This window comes from Haliaeetus albicilla, chromosome 22, assembly GCF_947461875.1.
Source record: "Haliaeetus albicilla chromosome 22, bHalAlb1.1, whole genome shotgun sequence".
NCBI classification, from domain to species: Eukaryota; Metazoa; Chordata; class Aves; order Accipitriformes; family Accipitridae; genus Haliaeetus; species Haliaeetus albicilla.
In genome coordinates, this window is record NC_091504.1 from 25,503,740 (window position 1) to 25,520,167 (window position 16,428).

The 16,428-nt window shown below is 48.5% G+C and overlaps 2 protein-coding genes across 6 annotated transcripts in view; both read left to right on the plus strand.

The window, feature by feature from the left end:
• The window catches only part of RBBP6 (RB binding protein 6, ubiquitin ligase), a 32,176-nt gene extending 29,679 nt beyond the window's left edge, over positions 1-2,497 (plus strand). For all 4 annotated transcript variants that reach the window (XM_069810561.1, XM_069810563.1, XM_069810562.1 and 1 more), the window contains one exon: positions 505-2,497. In XM_069810561.1, the coding sequence (XP_069666662.1) occupies positions 505-2,074 (1,570 nt within the window). In that variant the 3' untranslated portion in view covers positions 2,075-2,497. The remainder of the gene's footprint in view (positions 1-504) is intronic.
• Positions 2,498-13,466: 10,969 nt separating this feature from the next.
• The window catches only part of TNRC6A (trinucleotide repeat containing adaptor 6A), a 104,183-nt gene continuing 101,221 nt past the window's right edge, over positions 13,467-16,428 (plus strand). Inside the window, exon 1 of one of the 2 annotated variants that reach the window (XM_069810570.1) lies at positions 13,467-13,623. The gene's annotated coding sequence lies outside the window, so the exon portion shown is untranslated. The remainder of the gene's footprint in view (positions 13,624-16,428) is intronic. The other variant, XM_069810571.1, reaches the window with a different exon arrangement.

Below are 16,428 nucleotides of genomic sequence, written 5' to 3' on the forward strand. Positions count from 1 at the left end.
TTTCAGTGTCTAAAGAAGCAGGACTAAGCAAACTCAAGAATATTTGAGACATTGCTGGAGACTAAGACAGTGTCTTGATATTCTAAAAAGTTTTTAAAACATGGATTTTTCTAAAGAACAACACTGGGACATGAGGGTAAAACTTTGGTTGTATATACCTCTCCATAACTGCTTGCTTACATGTTGAGACAAGAATGTATATCTAATTTATCTGCCATTGGTAGAAATAGGACATGAAGGAATTACCAGATCAGACGGTCCCCAATCTGATAATCTTGTGTCTTTGTTAATTAAATGTGTAGTAGCAAGATACTAAATTAATTGATTGCTCATAATCTTAGCTAGTGGACTCATCCTTTCTCTTGTGTGTTCCCTTAATTGAACATCTTTTGAAAAAATGCTGAAGATCTAAAATCAAAACAAAAGCTATTTTACAGAATGTTACAAAAGATGGCGATGCATGTATCTTACCCGTTACTAATGTATGCTTTTTTCCCCTCTTAGCACTAGTTCTACTGGAGGAAGCCCTGTTAGAAAGACTGAAGAAAAGCCAGATACAAAACGAACTGTCATTAAGACCATGGAGGAGTATAATAATGATATAACAGCTCCTGCTGAAGATGTCATTATTATGATCCAGGTCCCTCAGTCAAAGTGGGATAAAGATGACTTTGAGTCTGAAGAGGAAGACATTAAATCTACCCAGGTGCCTGCAAATGTAGGAAAACCTGCTAGTGTTATAAAAAATGTGAGTGTTAAGCCACCAAACCCTGTAAAACACAATGAAAAAGAGACGGAGCCTTTGGAGAAAACACAGAAAACTACAAAAGAGGTGAGTTATGAAAGCTCCCAGCATGATGCAAAAAGTTCAAAAAGTTCTGTGTCGAATGAAAAAGGAAAAACCAAAGACCGGGATCATTCTTTGTCAGACAAGGACACTTCTGAGAAGAGAAAGAGCAGTGTTCAGCCAGAAAAAGACCATTCAGAACGTGCAACTGAACAAGGAAATGGAAAAAATATTTCTCAATCTTCCAAAGACAGCAGATCTTCAGAGAAACATGATACTGGCCGTGGATCCACTGCTAAAGACTTTACTCCTAACCGAGACAAAAAATCTGACCATGATGGCAACAGAGATCATTCTAGTTCCAAGCGTAGAGATGAAAAGAGTGAATTAGCAAGGAGAAAAGACTCCCCTTCTCGAAACAGAGAATCTACATCAGTACAGAAAAGTAAGCCAAGAGATGAACGAGCAGAGCCGTCCAAAAAGGGCACTGGAGATGCCAAAAGGAGCAGCTACAGTCCTGCGCGTGAGCGGAAGCAGTCTGATCACAAAGCCACTCACGATTCCAAGCGTACATTGGAGGAACACAAACCTCTAGATAAAAATTCAGGAAAAGAGAAAGAGAAGCATGTACCAGAAGTAAAGAGCAATAAAGAGAAAGAGTCGGCTGGTAATAAACCACCTTTGAGACAAGAATCACCAGATGTAAAAAATGAGAAAGAGAGTGTGACAGGACAAAACGATAAAAGTGTTGTCAAGCCCAAGCCTCAGGTAAGCAGCTCCTCACGGCTCTCTTCTGATCTAACTCGAGAGACTGATGAGGCTGCATTTGTACCAGACTACAATGAAAGTGACAGTGAGAGTAATGTATCTGCAAAAGATGAGGAAGCTGCAGGAAAAAATCCTAAAGAACCGAAAGAAAAGGCTGTTGATAAGGTGAAAGAGGATACAGCAGCACCTGCTGCAGTTGACCAGCCTGAAGCAAGCCGAAGTCAAAGTCAGAGCAGTCCCAGTGTTAGCCGCAGCCGTAGTCAAAGCCCTTCTGAGAGTCAGACTCGAAGCCACAGCAGCAGTGCCAGCTCAGGAGAGAGTCAAGACAGTAAGAAAAAGAAAAAGAAAAAAGAGAAGAAGAAGCACAAGAAGCATAAGAAACACAAGAAGCATAAGAAACACATTGGAAATGAAACGGAATTGGAAAAGAGCCAAAAACACAAACACAAGAAGAAAAAATCGAAGAAGAGCAAAGATAAAGAGAAAGATGACCAAAAAGTGAAATCTGTCACTACATAGAATGACAGATAATAAAAAAATGACTTAATTCCTAAGTCATCTGTATTAAATTTTGTTAAAATGTAAACGAATTCAAGCGTTGTAAATAATGACATGAAAGACCCTGTGCTGCACTTAAAATATTGCTGCTTGATTATTTGATTTTTACATCAGAGCTTTATAAAAGTGAACATTTTGTACAGAATTGTGAGTTGTGACCGTGTAACATGAAAGGTTTTGCTGGGGCATCTTATTTTTAACCACCATTAATTAGTTGGGTGGAGTTTACTGTACTGTGAAAATTTTCACATTTGAATTTTTTTTTTAATTGCCTGGCAGAAGAAGCTGGTATCAGTTATAAAATATCAGCAGAATGATTTGCAGAATACATTACAGCCCTGTTATGTCACTTTTTGATTACAATAAAAAGTTTTCAGTAAACTATCCAATGTGATGAGATTTCCAGTGATAGCGGAACATTAGCAGAGAAAAGAGTAGTGACAGAAAAAAGCTGCCCGTAAAAGCTTGCTGGTAGCTAACATCTATGAAAAATAGCATATCAGTGGGTTTAGTTTTGAAGAGAATGGCAGGACTTCAGATCTTTTCAACTGATGCAATGTGGGGAGGTACTGCTGCCAAGAGGTGCACTTTTTTCATGTGCCAAGTGGACTTGTTTTTATATTGTAAAAGGTAGTATATGGCCTCAAAAATATAGCCACTATTAACAGCTGACTATTTTAAAACAATGTTAGATAGTAAGCTGTCACATTTCAACATTGTTCCAGTTTGTTTAGAAAGCTGTTGTCATTTGCCAGCAAACATTTACACATATACTTTAAGATGCCCTGTAATCTGTATTTTCTCAACGATGCTGATCACCAAGATGTTTGTGTTTTTTAAATAGAAGCTTTATTATTAGTATTTTCATACAGTGGTGCCACATGATACAGAACTAACCCTTCCATTAAATGTGGAGTTCAGCAGATGAGTTTGGCAGAAGGGCGCCCACTAGAAAGGCAGGCTTCTGCTTTGAACAATGACAGGAAAGCTAGAAAATGCCAGTTTAATTAGCTTGATAATTTTAAGACGGGCATAATTTAAACAAACAAAACAAAAACAACCAGTGTCAGTGGTGGGTGTTGCTCAAGTGTCAGAAAGCCAGCATGGTAAGAGATACTTCTCATTGTGCGTTAAGGGCGTAACAACCTAATTCACTAGTGAAAGCCCTCGAGTGTTTGGCTATGGGATTTGCCCCCAAAGAGTTCTGTTTCAAAGTACGATAAATTAAAGCAGCATTTCAGGGCTTCCTGCTTGCGGAGACTATTTTGTTCAAAAAGTGTCGTTGTTTATAGGTACCGTTACTGGGGTATTTAGCAGTACAGAAATAGTAAAATAATAATAATTCATCTTGCTTTTCAGTGGGCTGACTATCACACTTTAAATATTGGGTTAGAGACTGAGCCTCCTGTACTTCCGATGGTTAAAACAAGAACAAACCAGAATTAGTACTGGATTTCACTTCAGTAGTTTGCACCTTTTCATGTCAAGGCATTCTCGGTGGATTTCAGGTGTTTTCTGCAGAAGGTAAAGCAGGCTTTCTGGTTAAGCTACTGAAATTTTTACTTCCCAGAATCAAAAAGCACAGGTCTGTAATAGTCGTTAAATGTGCTTATCCAGTGTTCCCTATGTCTGGTCCAGGGAACTGGTATTGCCAAAGAGAACACCAGGTGTATGGGAAGGTAAAGCAGCCTCAGACTCTCCCTTTGCATAGTCTGTGCTCCTGATGGTGAGGCTATGGAAAACAAGATTTATTTTGCACTGTTCTCTGTTCCGTTGGCCTAACGAAATGCAGAAAATTTAGGACTCAGTGAAATGGGATTCCTACTTGAGTTAGAATGTATTAAGTATGCTTTATTATCAAGGTTCAGGCTAATTAGTAAACTTGCATAGAAGTAAAATTTTGGAAGTTTCTTTATGGAATACCTCTATAAAAACAGGCAAAATTGTATATTTTTATATAACTTTTTGCTGAAAAAGCTGTAGTCAATGTCTGTCTTAAAGCTCAGTTAAACTCCTCTGTTTTCAGAGCGCTATAGCAGTATTACTGATGATTTTCAGTCTCCTGTGAATTTAGTTTGCACCTGGAGTTTCTTCTGATAACTTTTTTCCAAGTTTTTTGAGCTGAAGACACCTGGAATGCAGTTATGCTCAGGCCTGAGTAGGTGATTTTTACTGACAGTCGTGCAGAAGTCTGGCTGAATATCTGAAGTTTTTCTGCAGTGCCTCCAGTAGTGTGAAGGGATGTATCTGAATAGGGCGCTCTGGGCCAGGGTAAATGCTCCCGGAACACATTTGACTTCAGGTGGTGAAATCCAGTGAAGATGATTTTACCACAGTGAAGGCAGGCATGCTTACAGAGCAAAGTAGGTTTTGACTGTTGCTCAGCCATAAGAAACAGGTTGAGTCAGTGACTAAATTTTCTATGTTCCTTCTGGAACAATACTGCTTTGTCATCTGCTAAAGGTAAGTGTGGTCCATTCCACAGAAACTATCACAGATCCCTGTATCTGTCTTCAGAGAACCCTTGGGCCAATGTACCTCATCTCCCATCTTCAGGTGAGGCTGAATGTGTCTGAGCAGTTTGAACATACTGAGAGGCAGCAACTCTCAAGCTGGAAAAGCTCAGGCAGGAAAGAAGGCGGTTTGAAAATCTAAGTGGAAATGACCAAACAGAAAACTAACCCAAAGTGGCTGGGTGACAGACTCACTCTGAAATAAAGGAGCTGTGTGAAAAAGAAGGGCGTAAGGTGCAGGGTAATGTCAGGCATGGATAGAGGACATGAAATTAATTTGTGTTAAAACCCCTAGTAACTGTTTTGCATTTTAAAAGTAAAGGCCAGGAAGGAAAAGCTGATATCCATTGTTCAATGAGGGAGAAGAAACAGTGGTTGAAACAGTAGTGGCAAATACACTTTTGCTTAGTCTTCACCAGAAAAGGTTGATTGTAACCAGCTTTAGGGAAATTTGGTTTAGTAAAATACAAGGATCATGGGCTAAAGGAAGGAGGTTGTTAAACAACATTGAGAGAAGACTTCTTGAATATTAAGGGTACTTGCCAAAGTGCTTTTTCTAAACAGAGATGGTGTTATGTCCCAGATGACTTGTCCCTACCTTCCAAGGGGAAAAGAATTGGAATGCATTTACCTGTTGTGGTAATAGCAATCCAAATTTGGCTGAATATGTTCTAGCATATAAACACACAGGAGAGAACAGGGTGAAGAACGGTGATTATCAAACTGAGGGACAAGAGTCGGACCCGGCCCTGTCCACGAACCCTGGTTGTGGGAGCGCGGGGTGGAAGTCGGAGCTGTGCCACGGATGACAACTGGCCGTGGGGACTGTGTGCCTCACGGCTGCGTTGGGCACGAACGCTCCAGCACGCTTACACGGGCTCCTTGGAAAATGGAGGTGAAGCCGCTTCATGTTGAAACGCATCTGTGAAGGGGGTGATGGTGCCCGTGGTTTATATAATGCCTCATAATGGTTGGGCTTGCCGAGGCAGTTGGGGGGCCAGGGTGCGTGCCCTCAGCCCGAAGCTTCGCAGCCGGGTCGCTCCCTAGGAACGAGGCTTGCGGAGCTGGGGGAGCACGTGTTGGGATGCTTCGTGGAGCCGGGATGAATCCCGGGCTTTGACGTGGAAGTGTTGAGCCTGAGGTGCAGGAAGAGAAACTTGGGGTAGACGTCAATACGGATGCTCAGGAGGGATGGTGAAGGGCTGGGCTGGATTCCACTGGTGCCTGCAGACCCCGCTGCGCTGAGCAGGAGGCAGAAGTACACTGGGAGGTCTGGGAGCTCAACCCAGCACGGGGAGAAGGGGGTTGTGTGAGCTGAATTCTTGATAGCTTCTGCCAGCTGCTTTTTCTGATTTGAAACGGATTTTGTAGGTGTGATTATGAAGAGGGTGGTGGCAGTTTTGTCGGTTGTTGGCATAGGTTGTATTGTCCGGTGGGAAACCGGGAAAGAATGAAAGGGTGGGTTAGGGGAGGTGCTGAAGGAAGCGTAAGGGTTCCTTCCTTACAGGTGATGGAGACAAATGCGCTGGGCGTCTGATCTGCCCCAGGACAAAGAATGAAACAGGTAATTCTGAGTCTATGACTGACAGCATCACTGAAAAAGAAATGGTAACATGCAAAATCCCAAACCGCCACAGTTAGCAAGGAGAACTAACGGAGAGGCTCCACGGTAGCTGAAAGACCAGAAGAATGCTGTTCTTTGCTGTCGGTCCTCAGTTCCCTGTAAGCTGCAAAGGCAGACCCTGACACCGGGAATAGGTTACAAAGAGGGTCTGAGTCCACAAAATCTTGCCGTTTGCTCTGGGTAAGAGGCGTCTGGCTATCGGGGGTTTGATGGACCTCGCAGTCCCCTGTGGCATGTCACCACGCGGGTAGGTCACCATAGTTAAAGGCACTATTGTGTATTCTTTAGTATCTTTTAGGCTTTCTTAAATGGCAAAAGCAGTGCATGCCCATCCTCTCTGTGTAATGATCTCCACCCTAAAGGGGTTAGACATGCGGGTAACCCTGCTCATCATCTTTGATCAAATACTGGGTTTTGTGGAAGGAGGGAAATGGAGATTAACTTCCGCATGCAGCCTGGTATCTTCCAAGTCTGTAGTGTTTGTAACTGACTTTTTTTTAAGTTCCTGACTAAACCTAAATGCCAGGCCGAAAGCACAGCTTTTAAAGAAATGGTTGCCAAATTGCTTCTTGTATTCTTGCCTAGCAGGCTGAGGGGCTCGGTTTTTAGAGGCTGGGGTTTATATTGAAATGGGATCAACTGAGACTTGCTTTTTGCATCGTTTCCTATGGAATCCAGTTCCAGGGCAGAATTTTAATACAAAGTAACGCCGTGAGCTTAGCTGTCCACTCGGCAGGGATCCTGCATGAATCTAGCAGCGCTCAAGCCATTCTATCTGCAAACCTGGCTGGAGCAGGACGCGGGGCTGGCGATGGGGCAGCTCTGGGGCACGGTGGCTCATGGGCAGGCTGGCCGGGCACAGCCGGCCAGGGAGCGGGGCCGGGTCGGGGCAGCGATCGCACCCCGGGGTTGCTGTAGCATCGGTGGTGGGTGAGGAGGGGACCTGGCAGGGAAGGTCACCTCCTCGTGGGCAGCAGCCCATCGCAGGGGGGAGGCAGCCGCTGCCCCCCAGGTTCAGTTAACAGGTCAGGGAGAGAAAGCAAAGGCAGCCCAAGGTTGAAGAAGGCAACACCTCTGAATGAGACTAATTAAAAGGAAGAGCTAATCAAGGCCTGGAGCTTTCAGGAGTCCCGCTGGGCTGGGGGATGCTGGGTGAACTGGTGGGGGAGCGCACCTTTCGGGGGAAGGAGGCTCCCTAATTAAAAAGGGAGAGCAGCGCTCGGCGGTGGGGGCTGGTGGAAGCTATTAGGGCTCTGCTGCCTTTGGGAGCGTCGCTCTCGTGGAGCTGCTCTGCTGCGTGTGATGGCAGCGAGGGTCCCGCTGGGGCAGGGGAGTGGAGCCGGACTCCTGCCTGGGGCTGATGAGCAATTAACTCGTTCAAGGAACAGGCGGTAAAGCTCATGACCAGTTGGAGGACAGATTCACCTCAAGACCGGTAATCCAGGGCTTGCACAGGGAAGCTGGGCTCTGGCTGGGAGGGTTGGCGGCTGTGGGGTACCGGTCCCCGGGAGGTCCAGCTGGGCTGGCAGCAAGGGCTGCGGAGCTGGGGCAAAGCTCTTGTCCCAGCCCTGTAGGGAGGGCTGGTGGGGATGTGGCAGCCCTGACCCCCACCCCAGCTTGTTTTTGGGGCCCCACCACCCCTGGGGATGAGGCTGGGGGGCAAAAGCCAAGGGGCTGCCCCGTCACACTGTTCAGCTCCTTAATTATGGCCCATGGTTTAAGAGCTGACCCACCCAGGCATGGTCCCTATTTCTGGCTGGGGAAGCAGCCCCCCACCCATGGCCAGTGGGGAGCCGGGGGGGGCTGGAGGTCCCTCTGCTCCCTCTGCATGTCTGGGTGCTCACCCTGGCCCTGAGTTCCTCCGCTCCCGGCGTGGACTGTTCCTACCCGAACGAAAACCAACTTGCGATCACGCGATGGAACGGGTTTTACAAACAGAAGGTGTTGGTTTTGCCAGCTCCAACGCCGATCTCGCCCATCCAGCCGAACGCAGCCTTCTCCCACCCTGCCAGACCGCAGCTCTGCCCACACTCACAAATGAAAAATTCTGCTGATATTACTGTGATCAGTCTCTGGAGCTGGGAAAATTCACTGGAAGAAGTTAGTGATTTTGAACTGAAGTTAAAAATTGCAAACACAAAGTTCTGTGTTTGGGAAATTTTGGGGCTTTTCCCATTTGCTGTTTAATTTCTAAGTTATTTAGCCCCATTTACAGCCCTGTAATTGCATATGTGAGCGATTCATGGGTTTGCAGAATTCATCTGTGGAGGTAACAACAGAAATCTCTGCAGCTTGGTGAAGGCTGCTCTAACCTGCCTGGGCAGAGTCAGCCCCTGAAATGCTTATGCCCATAGGATGAGTGTGTAAGATCCTCATTTTCTTGTAAGTCTTGCTTTGCAAATAATTAAGTTAGGATTTTTGTCGCAATTTACATTTCAACTGGAATCTAAGCCAGTACTTTAAATTGTTTTTACAGACCTGGACAAAATATTGCTGAGCTAGGTTTTAATATTTTTTTGTAATACAGTTTTCAGCAACAATATTGATTTAATCTTTTGTGATAATGTTGGAGAATCAAATACATAAAAAACAGGAGGAACAGCTCAGACTTTCCCATTCCCACACTGCCCTGAGATGGGCAAGTATTGAATGCATGTTAGCCTGTAACTTCAGAAAGGATGTGGTCTGTATTTCCAATTATGAATGCCACATCTCATTTTCTATTTCACATATCTGTTTCTATTGTCCAGACCATCCTTCTCCACAACCCCCATTGGTGTGCTCAAATTATTGGTAAATATAATCTGATAGGAAATATTTTATGGAGATAACACCTCCTCCTTATCGCTGTTTATTTTCTACTGCAGCTGTGGTCCTTGCAGATGGGCTGAAGTCTGTACAATGTGCTCTTACACCTGAAATGTGTATTTATCTTTATCTGTTCCTCTCTAGCTGAAAAATATATTACACGTGAGGGCAGAATAAAATAATCATAGAATCATAGAATAGTTTGGGTTGGAAGGGACCTTTAAAGGTCATCTAGTCCAACCCCCCTGCAATGAGCAGGAACATCTTCAACCGGATCAGGTTGCTCATAGCCCCATCCAACCTGACCTTGAATGTTTCCAGGGATTGGGGCATTGACCACCTCTCTGGGCAACCTGTGCCAGTGTCTTGCCACACTCACAGTAAAGAATTTCTTCCTTATATCTAGTCTACCCTCTTCTAGTTTAAAACCATTACCCCTTGTCCTATTGTTACAGGCCCTACTAAAAACTTTGTCCTCATCTTTCTTATGAGCCCCCTTTAAGTACTGAAAGGCCACAATAAGGTCTCCCTGGAGCCTTCTCTTCTCCAGGCTGAACAACCCCAACTCTCAGCCTTTCTTCATAGCAGAGGTGTTCCAGCCCTCTGATCATCTTTGTGTCCCTCCTCTGGACCTGCTCCAACAGGTCCATGTCTTTCTTGTGCTGAGGACCCCAGAGCTGGATGCAGTACTGCAGGTGGGGTCTCACTAGAGCGGAGTAAAGGGGCAGCATCCCCTCCCTTGACCTGCTGGCCACACTGCTTTTGATGCAGCCCAGGATAGGGTTGGCTTTCTGGGCTGCAAATGCACATTGCTGGGTCTGCTTTTCATCCACCAGTACCCCCAAGCCCTTCTCAGCAGGGCTGCTCTCAATCCCTTCATCCCCCAGCCTGTATTGATACCAGGGGTTGCCCTGACCCAGGTGCGGGACCTTGCACTTGGCCTTGTTGAACCTCATGAAGTTCACATGGGACCACTTCTTGAGCTTGTCCTGGTCCCTCTGGATGGCATCCCGTTCCTCAGGTGTGTCAGCTGCACCACTCAGCTTGGTGTCATCTGCAGACTTCTGAGGGTGTGCTCAATCCCACTGTCTATGTCACTGATGAAGGTATTAAACAGTACTGGTCCTAATACGGACCCCTGAGGGACAGCACTTGTCACCAGCCTCCCTCTGGACATTGACCTGTTGACCACTACCCTCTGGAGACGACCATCCAACCAATTCCTCATCCACCAAACAGTCCACCCATCAAATCCATATCTCTCCATTTAGAGAGAAGGATGTTGTGGGGGACCGTGTCAAAGGCCTTACAGAAGTCCAGATAGGCAACATCCGTAGCTCTTCCCTTGTCCGCTGATGTAGTCACTGCGACATAGAAGGCCACTAGGTTGGTCAGGCAGGACTTGCCCTTGGTGAAGCCATGCTGGCTGGCTGGAATCACCTCTCTGTCCTCCATGTGCCTTGGCGTAGCTTCTAGGAGGATCTGTTCCATGATCTTCCCAGGCACAGAGGTGAGGCTGACAGGTTGGTAGTTCCCAGTGTCCTCCTTTCTACCCTTTTTAAAAATGGGTGCAGTGTTTCCCTTTTTCCAGTTCACCAGGGACTTCACCTGACTGCCATGACTTTTCAAATGTCACGGAGAGTGGCTTGGCAACTACATCGGCCAATTCCCTCAGGACTCTGGGATGCATCTCGTCAGGTCTCATAGACTTCTGCATGTTCAGGTTCCTCAGGTGGTCACTGAACCTGATCTTCTCTTGCAGTGGGAGAGACTTTGCTCCCCCAGTCCCCATCCTGCAGTCCATCCACTCGAGAGGTGTGGGAAGAGAGACTGCCAGTGAAGACCGAGGCAAAAATGTTGTTGAGAACCTCAGCCTTCTCCCCACCCCTTGTTACCAGTTTGCCAGTCTTGGTCATCAGGATGGGTATGCTTTCTTTGACCTTCCTTTTCTGGCTGGCATACCTGTAGAAGCCCTTCTTATTATTCTTTGCATCCCTTGCCAAGTTCAGCTCCAGCCGTGCCTTGGCCTTCCTGACCCCATCCCTACACAATCAGGTGACATCCCTATACTCTTCCCAGGATCCCTGTCCCTGCTTCCACTGCCTGTGCATTTCCTTCTTGCCCCTTAGTTTGACCAGCACATCTCGACTCAGCCATGCTGGTCTCCTGCCTTCTTTTCCTGATTTCTTACACCTGGGGATTGAGAGCTCTTGTGCTCTATGGAAAGCATCCTTAGAGATCTGCCAGCTCTGTTCTGCTCCCTTGTCCCTGAGGGCAGCTTCCCAGGGGGTCCTATTGACTAACTCCTTGAAGAGCTGGAATTTTGCTTTCCTAAAATTCAGGGTCCTGACTTTGCTCTTCACCTGTCCCATATCCCTCAGGACTGTGAGCTCTACCAGTGCCTGATCACTGCAGCCCAGGCTGCCTCCAGTCTTGATGTCACCTATTAGCTCACTTGTGTTGGTGACCAACAGGTCCAGTATCGCATCCCCTCTGTAGGACTATTACATGGCTTAAGAAGTTATTCTCAGTGCTCTCCAGAAATGTCCTGGATTAGTAGCTCACCGTACTATTTTCCAGCAAATGTTGGGGTGGTTGAAGTTCCCAAGCAGGACGAGAGCCTGCGAGCACGATGCCTCCTGTAGCTGGAGTAAGAAGGCTTCATCAATAGGCTCCCCTTGATCGGGCGGCCTGTAGTAGACACCAACCACTAATACAGCAGTGATTGTCTCTGCCAAACTACATTTAATGTTTTAAATGTGTGTGGATGGATTTCTCTCTCTCCGGATGCCAAACAGGGGAAGCCATGGGCTCCTCGTTATCTATCACTTAGTTTTTGACACGCTCCTGTTGAATACGTTAATTACAGTTATGTAAAGCACTGGGAGGTTTCTGCTTTAAACATTCAAACCTCTGTGCTTTTTGCTGAACTAAAGCTGTTCATGAGGTTTTTTTGGCTTCTGTCGAGCACTCTGCCCGCAGCTGCACCGATCCCCGCGCAGAGTCAGAGCTGTGCGGCGAGCTGACATGCTGGTATTTTCTTAAAGACAGCAGGTAGAGTAGTTTGCCTGGGTGTAATGTCTTTCATTTAGCCTCCCTAATGTATAATCTTGGAGTCAATTTCAATTAAAAGTGAAATGTTTTGATGATTCCCAGCCTTAGTTTTAATTCCCCTCTGTGAAGAATATGCTGTAAATTGATAAAGCATAAAATTAGGCACTGCAAATCCAGTGCAGGCACTTCTTGCTGCCTTGTCCAGGGGGGTACCAGCTTATAAAATAATGGGCTTGCTTTTGTCCAAAATTTACCTTGTTGGGCTTTTTTTGCTAAATATTTGGTGGCTCTCCAAGCATTTACCCACAGCCCATCCCTGGCGTTACACCACTTCTCCAGCAGTGTTCAATCCCGTTGGCTGTTGGCTCTTCTCTGGCACAAAACCAGACCCAGACAAACCAGCAAACAAGGCAATGGCACCAACCGGCCGGCCACCTCGACTGGACACCGGCACCCCCTTCCTCCCGTCCGGGTCTGGAAAGGCCAACTGGGATGCCAGGGGATGGAGGTACCAAGCCCCCTCCTGCAGGTCTCAGGGTTGGCCCTTTCATCTCAGGTAGATTCTCCCTCAGCACAGCTCTGGGGCATCTTCTTTGTTTCCCATCAGCACGGTGTTTCTTTGCAGGAAACATATTTTCCCATCCTGGTCTGACTTTATAGCCTTTTACCCAGATGCTGTGTGCCGACACCTTCAGTCCACCTCGATGGCTCGCTTCTTCCACCGGTGAGCATCTCCCTGCCTGGCGTGCCCTGAGGGCGCAGGCTGCTGGTGCCTCCGCTCGCTCTGCCATACGCCAGCACCCACGTAAGAGCTCATGGGCTCAGGGCACCGACTCGGGGCCGGCGTTTTGCATGTGGGCTCACATGGCTTCTCTTCTCCCTGGTTTGGTGTGTGCAACGCATGAGTTGGCAGCACCTGACCCGGGGCAGGGGTGCGGGGCACACGGTACCGGTGTGCCGGGAGTACAGGTGCCTGGTGAACCACGACGCCCTTGTGGACGGTCCCGGCTCCGTGGCGCGTGGGGGATGATGGCACCTTTCCAGACCCATCACAGCTGTATTTGTACACACAACAATGAAATAATGCCCCGTTGGGTCATGCCAGGCTCGTCTGGGCAGGGGAGATGGTGGGAGGGTTCTGGAGGAGGAGGATGACGATGGTCATGCGGAGGAAGATGCCGTGTGGAGGACGGGGTGTCTGGCAGGACTCCGGGGCTTCAGCTGCGTTTGCTGAACCACCAGGGACGCCCGGCACTGGTGCTGCCCCGGCTCGGCGGGGCTGACGTCACCGCCGGGCACGAGGGGCCGAACGCGCCGGCTGCCGAGCCCGTGACCCGGTTTCCCTCCCCACGCAGCGAGGGCTTCACTCACAAATTCAAAGCCCTAATCCGGCGCCGATCCCACGCCGGGCTGCTGGCAGAGCCCGCCCTGGCGGGTCGTCCAAACGTCCTCTCCTCCTCCTCGAGTGGAAATGTCTCCGCGAGGTCCATCAACGCCCACCCCTTCGAGAGGTAAGCGAGAGTTGAATAATTAGCAACGATGCATTCGGTGGCAAAATTCCTCAGCTTTAATTTATATCAGCTCCGCTATCGTGCATCGCGTTGGGCCGGGCTGGCGGCAGGGGGGAGGCAGGACGGGGCAGCTCTGGCCAGGCACCCTCCCACCCCATCACCCCTCTGCGGGCCGGGGCAGGGTGAGGCTTTTTCAGGCGGTTTTTCCATCCACATTTTGTGTGTGTGTGTGTGTGTGCGTGTGTGCGTGTGCGAGCACACGCCTGGGCTTTTGTCGCCCTTTTGTGAGCGAAATGGTTGTTTGGTAGCAGCGAGCAAGGGCTCCTTGCCAAGTCTGCCTAATTAAGATTAAGCATATGCAGATTTGCCTTGTTTTGAGCTAATGACAGCTGCAAACAATTATTTGTCATGCTGGCTGACTGTTGATTGGTAAAGGCGAGGCCGGGCGAGGATCGTACAATCTGCCTTTGCACGGCAGCGCTGCCGGCCGCGGCCGTGGCTGCGAGCGGTGTCTGCCCTCCCGGCGTCTGGTCGCTGCTCGGGGCTCAGCCCGTGCCCTCGGCGGTCCCCGGCTGAGCGGGTCAGTCCTGCCCCAGGGCTGCGGGACGGCTGATCCGGCATCGCTTCCGCAGCTTGTTGGGTTGGGGTCTGCTGGAGGTGGGATTTTTTTTGTTGTCGTTTTCAGCGTTGCTATCGGCATAGACATATCGTGATGTTTTCACAGGAAAATAAAGAAAGATGTCTGCAAACGTATCTGACATCTGTAGTTGCCAAGCCAGCAGCCTTCATCAATTTTCTGCAAGCTGAGAACCAAAGCAGAGACTAAATGAGGCAGGAGGATTCCTGCCTGCAGTCCTGCTCTGAGTGCAGCTCAGGAAGCACCTTGGCATCTCTCCAAAACGCCTGGGCTTTTTAAGGATATTCTCAAAAAGAGCTTGATTTAATTTATTATTATTATTATGCTGATGAAAGGAGAGAGCCTTTTCAACAAAAGGATGCCTGAGCAAATGAAATAGCGTCACAGATGAAAACACTCTGCATTGTTTTAAGGACAGCATGGAAATGAGGACACGGTGGAAAAATAGTCACCGCAGAGATATAATTATGTTCTGTTTGACATACATCCCGCTCGGTGATGTGTGCCTCGTGGACATGCACGCTCTCGCAGTATCCCCTGCCCTGGTCTACAGCCCCGAGCTGGGCAGCCGAGCCCAGTGGAGGTGGACGCACAGGTCCATCTTCAGACGCATTCGGGATTCCTCCCTGGGTGTTTTGGCTGATTCCTGTAAACCTCTCCCTGCGGTTTCTAATCCAGGGCACGGGGGACGGTGTGGGGACCCCTCCAGCCCCGGGGCGATGGCGAGGGCAGCTCCTGCTCTGCCCCGGGGAGGTGGGGTGGCCTGAAAGCGGGGTGCCAGGGGTGGGCTGTGCCCCCAGAGCTGCTCGGCTGCCGGTTCCGTCCAGGCTGTCCGTGTTAAGAGTTCGTGTCCTCAACCCTGAGGGCCAGGAGCAAACCGTGCTTCGAAGCTGAGATGGGCTGACACATGGCAGCCCCGAGGTGAGGAGGAGGAAGAGGAGGAGGAGGCAGAGGCATCCCCATCCCGCCTGCAGCCCCGACTCCCCGGCTGCTTGCACAAGTGACACCCCATGCCCAGCCCTGGTGCCCAGCAGTCACTGGCCACTTCCCTGGCCCACCGACTCCTCCAGCTCTGAAACGAGCCCGTGCTCCTTCCGCGAGGAGCCTAGTCAAACGTTCAGACACTTCTGAGAGTATTTTGGAGTGTTCCTGATTTTAATTGGGTTTACTTAATTATTATTTACTTTGACTGAAGAAACTGTTGTATTTAAATAACACTTTTTGCCAAAAGGCTGTCACGGAGAAGCTGCTTTCCCTTTAGGAGCCCTCAAACATGGGCTTCCTTCCAAGCCCCTCGGCTTGGCGGTGCGTGGAGCATCATTGCTCGTGCTCCTGCTCCTTCCCCGGCTGGGAGCACAACTCTCTGCTAAGGGATGGCTCGCCTGGCCGCACACCGGGCAGGCAGCGGAGAAGGCAAAATGAGAGCTTTCTGCTGTTTCCAAAAACACCTTTAGCTTTTCTTGTTGGAGCCCGGCAGGGCTGAAGGTCTCGGCTGTGAACATCCTGCAGCCGGTCAGACCCCGGTGTGCCTTGAGGAGCTTGTGAGGTGAAGGGAGAAGAGAGCCAAAGAGCATCTGCAAACACGGGAAGGATAAATGACTGAAGTGAGAAGACTGATGGGAAGAAAGCTGAACCTCAAAGGATGAAAAGCAGTCCGTGATTACAGATAACAACAATAACCAGCAGTTGTACTGAATTATAAGCAGACTTTCTCATTTCAAATCATAGTGTGGGGCTGGGTTTTGTTCCTTTTTTTTTTTTTTTCTTGTTTCTCTTTTTTTTTTTTTTAAGTCACAGTTAAACAGCATCCAACTTCTTGGAGCTGGAAATACCAGCTCTGGACAGCTGTGAATTCCCACCTGTCTTTGATGCTTTGCCATCTCACCATTCGGGACAGAGGCAGGCAAGCAACGCTCCACAGAGACCCAAGTCCAGTGTCCTGACCCCCAGCGCTGCCTCTGGGCTGGGTGAGCAGAGGGTCTCCTGGGCTTTGGGATTTCTCTGCTGTGCCACGGGCAAGGCAGCAGGATGGTCCTGGACAGAGAGCATGAAATCCTGCCTCTGCTCAATTCAGCATCCAAACTCATGTTGACTTAAGAGGGTCCAGGGTTAGGTTTGGGATCCTTCTTTGACAACGGGGTCCCTTCCGTGTGTCAGCTCATGTCCCC